We start from the raw sequence: 14,516 nt of genomic DNA on the forward strand, positions 1-14,516 counted from the left end.
GGAAGATTTTTAATCACAGTTTCAATTTCAGTGCTTGTGATTGGTCTGTTAATATTTTCTATTTCTTCCTGGTTCAGTCTTGGAAGGTTGTGCTTTTCTAAGAATTTGTCCATTTCTTCCAGGTTGAATGACTTATATTTGTTTTGAAACGCTTAATGATACCACCTCAAATTCAAGTCTTAGATACAAAATTTCAGTCCAATTTTTGCTATAAACCTCAACAGACTTGATGCCAAGGAAGGAAAGCCACCTTCCCCCTACCCATCTCTCCTAGATATACATTAAAGTTGGCAAAGTGTATTTTATAAAAGTCCTCTATTGATCTCTTCCCTGAGACAATATATACAGCTAACCTACTGCATTCTCATGTCTTATTTTTCAAAAATACATATTTCTTAACTACCAAGTAGTATACTGAAATTAAACCAGGTGTTTTTATTTATTTTTTTATAAATTTTATTTATTTTTGGCTGTGTTGGGTCTTCATTGCTGTGCACGGGCTTTCTCTAGCTGCGGTGAGCAGGGGCTGCTCTTCGTTGCAGTGCACAGGCTTCTCATTGTGGTGACTTCTCTTGTTATGGAGCACAGGATGTAGGTGCACAGGCTTCTGTAGTTGTGGTACAGGGGCTTAGTTGCTCCACAGCATGTGGGATCTTCCTGGACCAGGGCTTGAACCTATGTCCCCTGCATTGGCAGGCGGATTCTTACCACTGTTCCACCAGAGAAGTCCCAAGCCAGGTGTTTTTAAATGTGCCACAGCTCTTTGTGAAGATAAAAATATATTTTTCTTCTTTGGTAGACATAGGTTTGCAGGTCTTTATTTAATTCATTTAAGTTGCTGGAAAATGAGTAATTTATTAGATAATACATTTAATTTTTTTAAAAGTCTTCTCCATATTCAACTATCTGGCACTAAAAACTAGTAACAGAAGGTTCTTTAATAAGCTTATAAGGAATTAAGGGTCTAACATTTACCTTTGTGTACCTGAGAGTGCAATAGTATTCTAGTGCAATACAGACATCATTCAGGAAAAAAGTCACATTATAAATACTTCTTTCAAGAGTTTTTTGATTATTTACCGGGTTCATCAAAATAAAAGAGCTTTTTAGAGTCATTCTAAAGAGGAATTACTACTATTAAACTATTGACCAGGTTGGTTCATCCAAATTATTAGGGATGCTGTCTGTGCTGTTGAAAGTTAAATTTTTTGGCATGTTTTAAATATTTCTAGAAGTTTTAGTGTATCAGTCACCAGACAGTTTCATATGTTAACTGCTCACAACACTGAGATACACACAGATACCTTTTAAGATTTGCCCAAAGACATATAGCCATTGTGTGGCAGAGCCATCAAGGGCTACATGCCCATACGATTGTATTTATTGTATCTGCATGTTAAAGTGGTAGGGACTGATTAATGTCTTGTAAATATACATGCAAAATAATTTCACTGCACTCCTAAAACCAAGTCCCAGTCAACAAAAGAGGGAATGGTCTTCGTAAGTGGATAGGGCTTGAATTGGAAATCCATAAAGCACGTGAGATGAGACAGGTTTCATTTTATATGTATTGTTACTACTTAAAAACAGCCACCATCACAGAAAATTAGCATAAGATTTAGCATCACTTACTTTTGCAATCTAATTTAAATTCCAGTCCGACAGTATGTAGTGTGTTCCTTTATACGAGTTACTCAACTTTCCTTTTGCCTTAGTTTTCTCATCTGTTTGAAGCATGTGATAATCCTTTAAAAGGAATCATTTGAATCACCTAATTCAATCCCTGGCTTCAGGTATTCAATGAATGGGTCACCTCTCCAAGTAAGGAATCTAAACAAAGCCCTAAATTTATAATTACATAGCAGGTTATCTATCTGTGATTAAAATGAGTATTACCTTAAAGATTAAAACTTAGGGGGAAAACGGAAAAACACATTTTGGATCTAGGGCAAGCAAAAAATATTGAGACTGGTGTAAATCGGGGTTTTTTTTAGTTTTGCTCCCCCCGCCCCCTTTACTCGAAAATACTTTCCAACTACTCACAGACATTAACAAGTGTCCCTGGTTCACTATAAATAGGATATGGGAGAGAAGGCAAGCCAGTTCAGCCAAAGGAGCACGATGACTTCACAGTCCCATTTAGATGCGGCAGCTCAGATCAGACTACAGTTAACCCTTGAATAACATGGGTTTGAATTGTGCGGGTCCACGTTTACATGGATTTTTTTCCAATTGTAAATACTCTAGTACTATACAATCCACGATCCGTGGTTGGTTGAATCCACAGATGCGAGTAACTGTGGAGACCAAAGGCTGCCTGTAAGTTATACTGGCATTTTTGACAGCCTGGAGGGTTGGTGCTTCTAACCCCCCTGCTGTTCAGTGGTCAACCGTGTACAGCTAACCCCAACTGTTCTCCCCCTTTTCCATGTGGGCGTGTGCACGCGCACACACACACACCCTTGCATACCAGCAACAAGCTTTGCATTTAAGGCAGGGAAACAACAGAGCCACCAGCTGTACTTTGAGATGGAGCCAACCTTAAGGGGGCTAGGAGAGGCCATCTCTGATACAGCTTTGCCCTCGGGAGCATACCTTATACTTCTGGGATATCCTTTTTTATGCACTTTGTGTCTGTTAGTATTGGATGACAACTGGGGCATTTTTTGCCTCCAGTCCTACCACAGGCAGCTGATAAAATTGGGGGAAAGGTGGCTGGACCAACAGGAATGACTCTGTGATCCTAAGGGCAATGCAAATAGCTGTTTCTGATCCTCTGGCCACATTTAGCTCTGCAGCAATGCTTACAAACAGTAAAGTGGGGAGGGTAGAAAGCTGTGGTGTCAATAATATCATTCATCTTAGTCAACTTTTACAGGAAGGAAAGGTTTGAAGTGAATAATCGGTTTGCTGCTCAAAGTTATATGCAGGAACACTGGATACCCAGTTTTTCTACTGGAACCCGCTAAACAGATGTACCATTGTGTTAGCACAGACTTGGGCATCATCCTCTGCTTAAAAGAATTTCCATACTCCAAGCTTATTTCCTTTGCTCAAAAGGTGTTAGTTGAGAATGCTTAAGAGAGGCCTGCATCACTTACCTGTAGGGCCCATCCTTTGGTCTCAATAGGGAGAGTAAATGCAGAAATGGCACACACAACACAGACAGATGAGAAAAGACACAAGGCTCCCAGAAATGATGCACTCATGAGAACCTGCAAAGCACGAGGAATGACTAAATAGATTGTGCCCCAGTCACTTTTAAACTGACTTTTATGCTAAAGGGAAAATAAGAATTCACTTCACCAAATACGTAAACAAAGGGCTTTGCAGCTGTTCTGTAACTTGTGCATTCCTGACATCCTAGGTCTATTATTTATTTGGGCCAAGCTACTGTAGGCAATTTTGTGCGACTCTTCCATGAGCTGCGAGTGACATTAACGTGCACTGGTCAAGTCAGACTTCTCCCTGCATTCACCCCTCAGGCTTCTCCAGAGCAACCCAGCACCTGGGGAAGATGGGAGAGCTGCCTGTTTTCCTACCCCCCTTCCATACCAATTCAGCTTGTTTAACTTGTAACCCTCTCCTTTCCTGCAGCACCCCCTCTGCCAAAAGTCTGCTTTCCCTCTTCAGTTCTGACAAGATCAACCAGGAGGAAGTCTTTTGGGAATAGATGTAATTTCCTGGGCTCTGAAATGATAACATGTCTTGTCTGTGTTCATGATGCTTCCTCGGTCACAACCAATCAAAACTTACCGTAGAAAAAATGGACACCATTCTCATCCTGATACTGGTTAGTTTACACCAGGGGTCCCCAACCCCCGGGCCACAGACCGGTACCAGTCTGCAGCCTGTTAGGAACCAGGCCGCACGGCAGGAGGTGAGCGATGGGCAAGCGAGCGAAGCTTCCCCTGCCGCTCCCCATCGCTCGCATTACCGCCTGAGGCGTCTCCCCCACCCACACCCCCATCCGTGGAAAATTGTCTTCCACAAAACCAGTCCCTGGTGCCCAAAAAGGTGGAGACCACGGGTTTAGACACTCCATCTCACACATCAGTTTCCCTAGGACTTTGCCCAAAGTTAGCAAAAAGCCAAGCACGTGGTAGTTGTCAACTCACCTCACAAGGATGGTTAACTGAAATGATGAAGGAACAACGAGGCTCTCTAGAGTCACAGAACATTGCAGTTTGGAGACCCAGACGCTCGTCTAGTCTTTGGTCTAGTCCAACCTCTTCACAGATAATCCTAGAGTAAGGAAGGGCCAAGTGACTACTTGTCCAAAGTCACAGATCCCTACTGCCATCACCACCACTAAGGTTCCCCTAAGATACACAGTTTGAGAGCCCATCCTGTGTATAAGGCCTACTTGACCTTTTTTTTGGTTTTTTTGTCTGTGCCGCACGGCATGTGGGCTTAGTTCCCCAACCAGGGATCGAACCCACACCCCCTGCATTGGATGCGCAGTCTTAACCACTGGACCACCAGGGAAGTCCGCCTACTTGCCTTCTAAAACAGTAAATCATTCCACTTGTCAGGCAAACAGAACCCATGATATTAACCACATTTACTATTTTGTAGTTGACCTAGCAAGTGAGTTATTATTTTCTGATTTTATCTCCCCAAATAAAATATGTTACAATTTTTGGCAAACAGGAGTTTTGGGAAACCAGGATGATAAAAGGGAAAAGGGGTAGAAACCAAAGGAGACCAGGCAGTCTGAACCATGACCAAATGATGCCACAGTTAGGCATGTGTCTAGGTTCTGCCACTTCTGTTTTGACACCAAACTTCTCACCACCACCAGGTTGAATTCTAAACTAGCTCTACTTCATGTTCTTTGTACCAGATTCAAAGTCTGAAATGGTGCGAGAGCCTGATGGTTAAGTTTAGGTCATAAAACTTTGTGCTCTACCAACTAGGATCAGGGAGAGCAATTCCCTCATTTCTTTGGCTTCCCTACAGGGGTTTACGGCTCTGCTTCCTAGCAGGACTCTAGCAACCAAGTCAGTGTTACTGGATATTCTTTCAATAAACTCCTTTCTGGGATGTCCCTGGCGGTCCAGTGGTTAAGACTCCGCACTTCCACTGCACGGGGCACAGGTTCAATGCCTGGTGAGGGAACTAAGATCCTGTATGCTGCACAGCGTGGCCAAAAATAAAATTAATTAAAAAAATAAAAAATAAATTCCTTTCTGCCTAAGTTAACCAAAGTCAATTTCTACTGTTTGTAAGCAAGAACTCTGAGTGATACCTAATTATAAAAATCATCCGGCCAAAGAGGAAATGCAGATGGCTAACAGGCACATCTGCATGTTAGCAGGTGCTCAACATCGCTAATCAGGGAAATGCAAATCAAAACTACAATGAGATATCACCTCACACCTGTCAGAATGACTATAATCACAAATAACACAAATAACGTGGCGGGGATGTGGAGACAAGGGAACCTTTGTGCACTGTTGGTGAGAATGTGGCCACTGTGGAAAACAGCATGGATATTTATCAGAAAACTAAAAACGGAACTACCCTATGACCCAGCAATTCCATTCCCGGGTATAGATCCAAATAAACCCAAAACACTAAAAATCAGCTGGGAATTTCGTTAAAATGCGTATTTTCAGGCACCACTCCAGATTCACTGTATCAAAAAACAGATCTATAAATCTCTACTTCTAAAAATCAGCCCAGACCAGGGACAAAGAGGGATATTACACAATGATAAAAGGTTCAGTCCAACAAGAAAACAGTCCTAAAGGTTTATACGCCAAAGAGCTTCAAATTACATTCTTTCAGAAAAAACTGAAAGGAGAAACAAATCTACATATAGTTGGAGACTTCAATACCCCTCTCTCAATTGACAAACTACTAGACAAAATCAGCAGTATATAGAACTTTATGACACCATCAACCAACAGGATCTCATTGACATTTATAGAACACCCACCCAACAAACAGCAGAATACACATTCTTTTCTGCCCATGGAACATTCACCAAGATAGACCTCGTTCTGGGCCATAACATTAACCTCAAAGGATTTAATAGAATTGAAATAATAGAATGTGTTCTCTGACTCAAATGCTATCAAAGCTAGAAATAAAGATGACAGCAAAATCTCCAAACACTTCTAAACAATCCACAGGTCAAAGAAGTCTCAAGAAAAATAAATAACATTGAATGGAATGAAAATACAGCATATTAACTTTGTTGGACACAGATAAATAGGAACAAAAAAAAAATACTTAGGAATAAACTTAAGAAATGTATTACATATATGAAGATATTTTTCATGTCCTTACTAAGGGACATGAAAAATTGAATAAATTTGTTTAGTTCTTAGAAAAATGCAGTGTTGTTTTAAAAAATGGTTCTCAAAGTAATCTGTAGTAACTCTAATGGATTCTCAATCAAAATCCCAGTAGTATTTTTGAGTCAATCTCGGGGGGAAAAACTGATTCTAAAGTTAATTTGAAAGCATTAACATGTCTAAAAAAATCAAGACACTTCTAAAAACGTGCGGGTGAGGGAATCTGGGGAAGTTATTCAGCTAAGAGGCACTAAACAAAGTTCCAATCATCAGCGATATGATATCAGTACCAAAACAGATCAGTAAAACAATGAGTCACAAAATAGATCCAAGAATTTATGGAAATTTGGTTATTATAATAGGGGCATGTTAAATCAACCGAGAGGAGCCAGACAAAAGGATGATTAATGGCCTGGGAACAACCGGCTAAGCACTGTTTTGTTGCTTTGTTTGCTTGTTTTGTTTTGTTTTTGTTTTTATTGAGCTCTAGGGGATGGGTTGGGAAATACATCTGCAAGTTATGCCCTACTAGGGAAATGTCCATTCTCATTTTCCTGGGAGAGGTTTCAGAGCTTTTTCTTTTTCTTGGAGCTGCTGCTCTTGCTGGCAGCAGCCTCTTCAGGTCCACTGCTGAGTGGCTCCTCCTTGGAAGAGAATTTCCTCTTTTGCCTGGGGACCTTGTTTCCTGACTCTTGAGGGTCACTAACTGGTTCCTCTTTGGGGAAAGATTTCTTCCTCTTGGTGAGACTTCCACTGCCAGCTGTTTCCTCAAGATCACTACCAACCAGCTCCTCCTTGGAAAAAGATTTCTTTTTGGGGGGGTTTGGAGAAGGACACAGATTGGTCTTCATTCCATTCTCCTGAGGAGCCTCCTGGGGCTTTTGCTTTTGCTTCTTTTTGGCTCTTTCGCTTGTCCCCTCACATTCCTCCAGGGTCCTACTGCTGTTTTCTGAAGGTGCCAGAGCAATCGCAGCCAGCCTTTTCTTTTCCTTCTTCAAGTGTTTCTTCTGTTTCTCCAGCTTCCTAGTAATCTCAGCAGCCTCTTCCTCTGCCTGGCCAAAGAAAAGTGCTGAAAAGGCTTGAAGACCTCTGGTTCCCCAGTTCTCTCTCTTGGCTTTATTGAATCAGGCTCATTAAATCAGTTTGTTTTGTTGCTTTTTAAAGCTGGACCTTTACCTCAGGTCTTAAGCATAAGTAAATTGTGAATAAATCAAAGAATTTAATGTTTTAGATGAAACATTGAAAGCCTTTGAACTTTCAGTGTTTAAGAAACATTTTTAGAAATATGGATTAATGAAGGCCACTAAGCATGACCCAAAACACTAACTCCTTAAGTGAAAATAATTGGTAAGTTGACTACAAAAAATTTTATATTTTGAATGCCAAAAACTTTGATAGTAACATCATAAGGCAAACCATGAACAATGAAAAAATATCTGTAGTATAATAATAAATAGCTAATGGCCTGAAGAAATTTTAGCAAATCCCATAAATAAGCAGTTTACCAAAAAAATACAAATGGATAATGAACAGATGAAAGATGCACAGCCTTACTAATAAAAGTACAAATTAAGGATGAGATATGATTTATTGTCCACCATATCAAAAAAGGTTTTAAAAAGGCTTTTTAGAGATGATGGAAAGAAATAGGGATGCTTGTTTAAGAGTGTGTTAATATATCAAGGAGTATATAAACTTTTTAAAAAGATCCATTGTAATTTAAAATATGTACACCCTTTGACCTCAAAATTATTCAGTAGGCTTTTTCTACATAAGAATGCTTTTCCTGGGCTTCCCTGGTGGCGCAATGGTTAGGAATCCGCCTGCCATGCAGGGGACACAGATTCAAGCCCTGGTCTGGGAAGATCCCACATGCCGCGGAGCAACTAGGCCCGTGCGCCACAACTGCTGAGCCTGTGCTCTAGAGCCCGCGAGCCCAACTACTGAAGCACGCGCTCCTAGAGCCCATGCTCCGCAACGAGAGAAGCCACCGCAATGAGAAGCCCGTGCACCACAACGAAGAGTAGCCCCCACTCGCTGCAACTAGAGAAAGCCCACGCGCAGCAACAAAGACCCAATGCAGCCAAAAATAAAATAAATACAATAAATAAATTTATAGAATAAGAAAAAAAGAATGCTTTTCCTTAGACATACTCTGTGGTCATTCGCACATGACTCTGCCCTATTGTAGAGGCCCTCCCTAACCACCTGATATAGCAGACTGCTCCCATCACCATCTCCTTCCCCTGTTTTATATGTGTTTATATCAGTAATCATATTGAACATGTTAGCAAACTGTTTGTCCCTTGTCTATTCTCCACTAGAATGTCACTTCAAAGAATCTGGGGCCTGGGTTTTCACAGTATCCGGAACATAAGAGAGCTCAATGACTAACATAGTTGCACAGTTACAAAGTTGTACGTAATGTTCAGTTCCTCGTTGTTTGTAAAAGCAGAAAGAAATAACATTAGAAACAACTTCATCAACAAGGTAATGGCTATCTAATTATACACATCCCTACAATGGAAATCTATGCACCTACATAAGAGAATGAGGTTGATCTCCACATACTAACATAAAATGATTATTAATGACAAAAGGCAGTTGCAGTATGTAGATATATATGGTATGTGTGGATAGACGGATGGATGGACAGGTTTGTGTATGTGTATGTTTGAACATGGGCCTATCCACACGTGTACTCACACACACGTGGATACATAGTGTAAAGAGGAGTCTGACTCTACTTGATGACTGTGGACAGCCTTTAAGCCTCACCCTTCCCTCTTCCCCTTGTACCCCTGTTTCTGAACAAACTGGTAAGAAAGCCTGGATGCTTCATCCTTTGGTACTGGCAGGAGATTCAAACCACACAAGCCCCTGCCCTAGCATGGAAACGCTCAAATCTGGCCTCAAGAAAAACCCCAGCCAATCTCCTTACCTGCTCTCTCAGGCCATTTTGGATCTGCCTGAGAGGGCTACCCTGCTCTCCCAGAGATCTCAGCTATGTAGTTAAACAATAAACCTTTCATACCCTCTTGGTATGTGACATCAGTCTTGACATCTGACCCCCAGTTTTTTGGGGGGGTGGGGAGGAGTGGAGGGAAGTTCCATCTGTCTCTGAAGGTGACCATAACAGGTAGATATATAGATAGATGTTGATATTTATTAATTAAGTCTATCTATGTATTTGCAAGCCTCTAGTATAATATGTATGTAATAAGCTTATAGATACACACATACAACTCTGGTATATTACTGATAATAACAGATATACCAAGAGAGACATAATATATATGCATAAAAAAGCATCTGGAAGAATATACCCCAAACCATTAAGACATACACTGGTGGTTATCCCTGGTGATAGAATTACAGAGAATTATTCCTTTCTCAGTTACACATTTCTGTGTTTGAAATTTTACTAGCAGGTAAGAGTACAAGATGGGGGCCTCATTTCTACAGCCCCATAGTACATGTTGAGGATTTTGGTCTTTATTGTTGAGGAATGGCAAGGGCAAGATGATAAAGTTTAATCACAAGAACAGTGTAAGATCTGCACGGATGCGGTGAGGAAAATGAGTTGAAGGAGAGTAAGAGCATACAGAGACCAGGCAGGACGCTACCTTAGCCATCCAGGGAAAGGGGATGGTAGTTCAAACCAGAGTGACGCTGGTGGTGGAAAAGGGGATAAGGTTAAGGATTCAGCATCTATTATTAGGATGTTAAATCCACATGGTTTGGGGACTGGCTATGATGATGAGAGAGAAGGGAACAGCAAAGGACAGTTCCAGGTTGGGTAGTGATGCCATGCACTGATGGAAACTGTGAAGAGGAGTGGTTATGGGGAGAAATGTCATGATTTTTATACTGGATGTGGTGAATTTAAGGTGAGTTTGAGACATTCAAGCAGAAATGTTGAGGAGGTGAATGGATGTATGAATCGCAGCTCAGAAGAAAGGCCTAGACTAGAGATATAAAAATGGGAGTCATGAGCATATAGTTGGTGATTTATATCATAAAAATGGGTGAAATCACCTAAGTGGAGAGTAAAATATGAAAAGATGAGGATCTAATATTGAGCAAAAAGAATCCTCAGTGGGGGGGGCAGGGATGAATTGGGAGAACATACACTAATTTGTATAAATTAGGTAAATAATAAGAACCTCTGTATAAAAAAATAAAGAATCCTCAATAATAAAGAGTAAAGGAAGGTGTACCACAGAGAGGTTGAGAAAGAACAGTGGAAGATGCAGGAGGAAGACCACAAAATGCAAGGTGACGATGCCGTAGGAAGGGGTCAGAGCACGAGGGTGGGACCATCAGAACCGTATGTGAAGGAGAGGTCCCGCAAAATGGAGGGTTGAAACGGCATTTGGATTTAGAGACGTGGCGCTCACAGAGACCTTATCAAGCATTTTGTTGGAGTCAGGAAGGTTGCAGCCAGTTGGAGCGGGTGGACGAGTGAGTGGGGGGAAGGAAATGAGGACAGTGAGGAGGAAGAACTCTTAAGTAGTTTAACAGGAAAGAAGAGGAAAGAGTGAGTCAGTGGAGTTCACATTACAGTTTGTAAGCTATGGAATCTTAACATTAAAATGCTGACCAGAAGGATTCAACACGAGGGAGAGACTGAAATCACAGGACAGATCAATGATAAACCTGAAAAACTCAGAGACTCAAATGAAAACCCATCAGAATGAGTTCAGTAAGCTGGCGGTTTGAAAATCAATAGGCAAAAAACTTAATAGCCTCTCTAAATACAAATAGCTAGTTAGAATGTTAGACTAGAAGTTATAATGAAAGAAAATCATCTATTTGCAATAACAATGAAAAGCCTTAAAATGCCTAAGAATAAACTTAACAAGATGTGCAGGATCTATTTGAAGAAAACAAAATCCCAGCAAGGAACACAGAAGAAACATTGAACAAATGGAGAGAAGAACCTTGTTCTTACATGGGACGACAACACTAAGAAAAAAAGTCAATTTTTCCTAAATTAACTGATACCTTTAATGACTTAATTAAAAATCTTAATAGGATTTGGGCAGACAAGGGAGGCACATTGCAAATGATTCTAAATCTTATCTGAGAAAGAATAGCAACGAGGTGGAGCTTACACAACCAGTTTTGAAAATGTACTATAAACCCCATCTGACTAATGAAAAGAATATGACAATGATGAAACCACACAGATCAATGGACTAAAATAGCAAGGCCAGAAACAGACCAAGTGACTGTGGGAATATAAGCAGACATTTCTAATCCATGAGTAAAAATATAGGTAAATAAATGAAATAAATAGTTAAATAAATAAATAGTATAGGGACAACTGGCCTGCCATATAGGAAATCATAAAGCTGTTTCCTGCATTAGACCTCACACTTCGATACTATGATGGCCTGAAAGAGGGCACATCAGGGATTTCTGGGTCAGAATTTGGGATGCATTTCATTTTGAGAAGATTGATTAAGTTGTACACTTATGATATGGCTACTTTTATATGTATGTCATATTTCAATAAAAAGTTTGCACACCTTTTCCCCCAAAAAAGACAAGGCCAGGGAAGGACTGGAAGAAAAGAGATATGTACTCACAGAATTCTAATCATGAATATTGATACATTTGAGTGTCTATGAACCTTAAGTTTCTGTACAGAGAAAGAGGACCATAAACAAAAGGAAAGACAAACAAGAAGTTGGGAGGAACATTTGCAGTATGTCAGGAAAATGATTAAAATCCTTTATATATATGAAGGACTCTATCAATGTATTAAAGACAAAATTGAAAAATGGACAAGGACCTGAGTGAACAAGCTAAAAAAGATAGCCAATTAAAATATGAAAAGAACATTCAGTTTCATTCCTAATCGAAGAAACGTGAATTACAGTATCAAAGAGATACCATTTATTGCCAGTAGTATTGGCAAAGATGGAAAAGACAAAACTAGTTGGCCAGTATGTGAAGCAGCAAGGCCTGACATGCTGGTGCAACCTTCCCAAAGAGAATTTTAGCACAATGTATCAAAATGGAAAATAAGCAGACCCCCTGACCTACCAATCCAATTTCTAGGAATTATCCTAAAGAGATAATTGCATAGTTGGATAAAAATGTAAGCACAAGGATGCTTATAACTGTTGTTTATAATAGACAAATATCAAATAGTCTAGACATTTAACAATACAGAACTGACAAAGTTCTTGAAAGTAATTTTTGGAGTATACATATGACATTTTTCAGCATGAAAAAGGGCTTGACTTTTATTTTTATCAACATGAAAAATGTCTGTAACATATTGTTGCATGCCAAAAGCAGGCTATAAGAAGTCCATGAAGGTTTGGGTTCAAGATGAACCCACCTCCTCTCATGGACACACTGAATCTACAGCTACATACAAAATAATATCCTCTAAAAGAAACCCCAAAACTAGCTTAGTGACTCCTACACATCAAAATGGGTGGAAGAGGCTGAGACACAATCTTACCATGAACCTGCCCCCAGTTCAGTGACACACAAAAAGAGGGGAACTCACAACCTTGAGCTTCTCCATGAGGAGTGACGGGTTCAAACCCCACATCTGGCCCCACAACTTTTAAGACCTGCACCTGAGAGAGGAACCCTCAAAACATCTAGTTTTGAAAGCCAAGAGGGCTTGCATCCACTACAAGACAAGGCTATAGCAAACTGAGCATTGTCCTTAGAGGGCTCCCAGGGACTCACCTGACTACCCACCTGGGGACCCGTGCAGAGTCAGCCCACTGAAACACATCCAGTCTTTCTGTGAAAGAGGCTTACTTGCTTATTTTAAACCATCACCTTGTGGGGCAGGCATCTACTTTAACATACATCCAGGAGCCTACTGAAATACTCTGCAAAGATGAAGGCTGGCAGGTGCCATCTTTGTGCTGTCCCTCTGCCTTGCTCCAAATCTCTGGTATCTCCCAAAAAGGAGTTTGTGTACATGTATGGTGTCCCAATTTTTGTGGCTTCTGCCCAGGGAACACCCCTTGATCACCTGGCTCTGGTGGCCAGTAAGGTTTATGTTTATGGGTCCCGCAAGACAGTAACAGAGAAAGAGTTGTGAAATACCTACACCCCAGGGCACAGAAGCAGAGAGCCAGCAGACTGAAACACCTTCTTTCTGGGAAAGAGGCCTGTAAGCTTATCTTCATAGCTGCAACCTGGGTGGCAGGCTTCTAATTAAACACACATCTAGGCACCAACTATAATCCTCTCCAGAGACCAGAAGACTGCCTGGTACCATCTTCCTGCTCTCCCTCTGCCCACTCCAAAAGTAGTAAAAATAACTATAAGTACAATAATGTGTTAATGGATACACAGGATAAAAATATGTAAATTGTGATATCAAAAACAAAGTGTGGGTGGGGAGTAAAAATGTAGAGCTTTAGAAAGCATTTGAACCGGAGCTGCTATCAAATCAACAGTTGTATCTCTAAAATGTCTTATGTAAGTCTCATGGTAGCCACAAAGCAAAAACCTAGAGTAGATACACAAAAGAGAAAAAGAAAGAAATCCAAGCTTAGCATGACAGAAAATTGTCAAATCACAAAGGGAGGGTAAGACAAAAAGAAATGAACCAAGGAACAAAGAAAACAGTCAGAGAAATGGCAATAAGTATATATCTGTCAATACTTACTTTAAATGTAAAAGGACTAAATTCTCCAATCAAAAGACAGAGTGACAATGGATTTTTCAAAAAATAACAAGACCCATCTATATGTTGCCTACAAGAGATTCACTTCATATGTAAGGACACACACAGACTGAAACTGAAAGGATGAAAAAAGATACTCCATGCAAATGGAAACCAAAAAGAAAGCTAGGGTACCTACACTTTTATCAGACAAAATAGACTTTAAGTGACAAAGAAGGTCATTACATAATAATAAAAGGGTCAATCCAACAAGAATATATAACATTTGTAAATACTTATGCACCCCATACAGGAGCACCTAAATATACAAAGCAAATATTAACAGATCTCAAGGGAGAAATAGATGTCAAAACAGTAATAGTAGAGGACTTTAATACCCCACATTCACCAATGAATGAATGAATAATATCCAAAATATAAAAAAACTCATACAACTCAATAACAAGAAAACAATTCAATGTAAAAATGGGCAGAGGACATGAAGAGACAATTTTCCAAAGGTGACATACAGATGGCCAACAGGTATGTGAAAATCTACT

General features: G+C 40.2%; 2 protein-coding genes across 2 annotated transcripts in view; both read right to left on the reverse strand.

Annotated features, from left to right (window-relative positions):
• Nucleotides 1–2,637: 2,637 nt before the first annotated feature.
• SVOPL (SVOP like) overlaps nucleotides 2,638–14,516 on the reverse strand; it is a 50,459-nt gene continuing 38,580 nt past the window's right edge. The window contains 2 exon segments of the mRNA XM_060107743.1: nucleotides 2,638–2,691; nucleotides 3,102–3,215. Of these exon segments, the coding sequence (XP_059963726.1) occupies nucleotides 2,638–2,691; nucleotides 3,102–3,215 (168 nt within the window).
• LOC132496431 (nucleolar protein 56-like) lies at nucleotides 6,872–9,940 on the reverse strand. Its single transcript, XM_060108811.1, has 3 exons — nucleotides 9,932–9,940; nucleotides 9,247–9,309; nucleotides 6,872–7,357 (listed from the first exon to the last, which is right to left on the reverse strand). The coding sequence occupies exons 1-3, from the start codon at nucleotides 9,938–9,940 to the stop codon at nucleotides 6,872–6,874; spliced, it is 558 nt and encodes a 185-aa protein (XP_059964794.1).

The sequence above is a fragment of the Mesoplodon densirostris genome, chromosome 9 (assembly GCF_025265405.1).
Source record: "Mesoplodon densirostris isolate mMesDen1 chromosome 9, mMesDen1 primary haplotype, whole genome shotgun sequence".
Lineage (NCBI taxonomy): Eukaryota > Metazoa > Chordata > Mammalia > Artiodactyla > Ziphiidae > Mesoplodon > Mesoplodon densirostris.

Bases quoted from the DNA above. Each gene is read 5' to 3' on its own strand.
- LOC132496431 (XM_060108811.1), bottom strand. The intron at 7,358-9,246 runs GTAAGGAGATTG...TTCTTTGGCCAG, and splicing joins AAAATGGCCTGAGAGAGCAG to GCAGAGGAAGAGGCTGCTGA.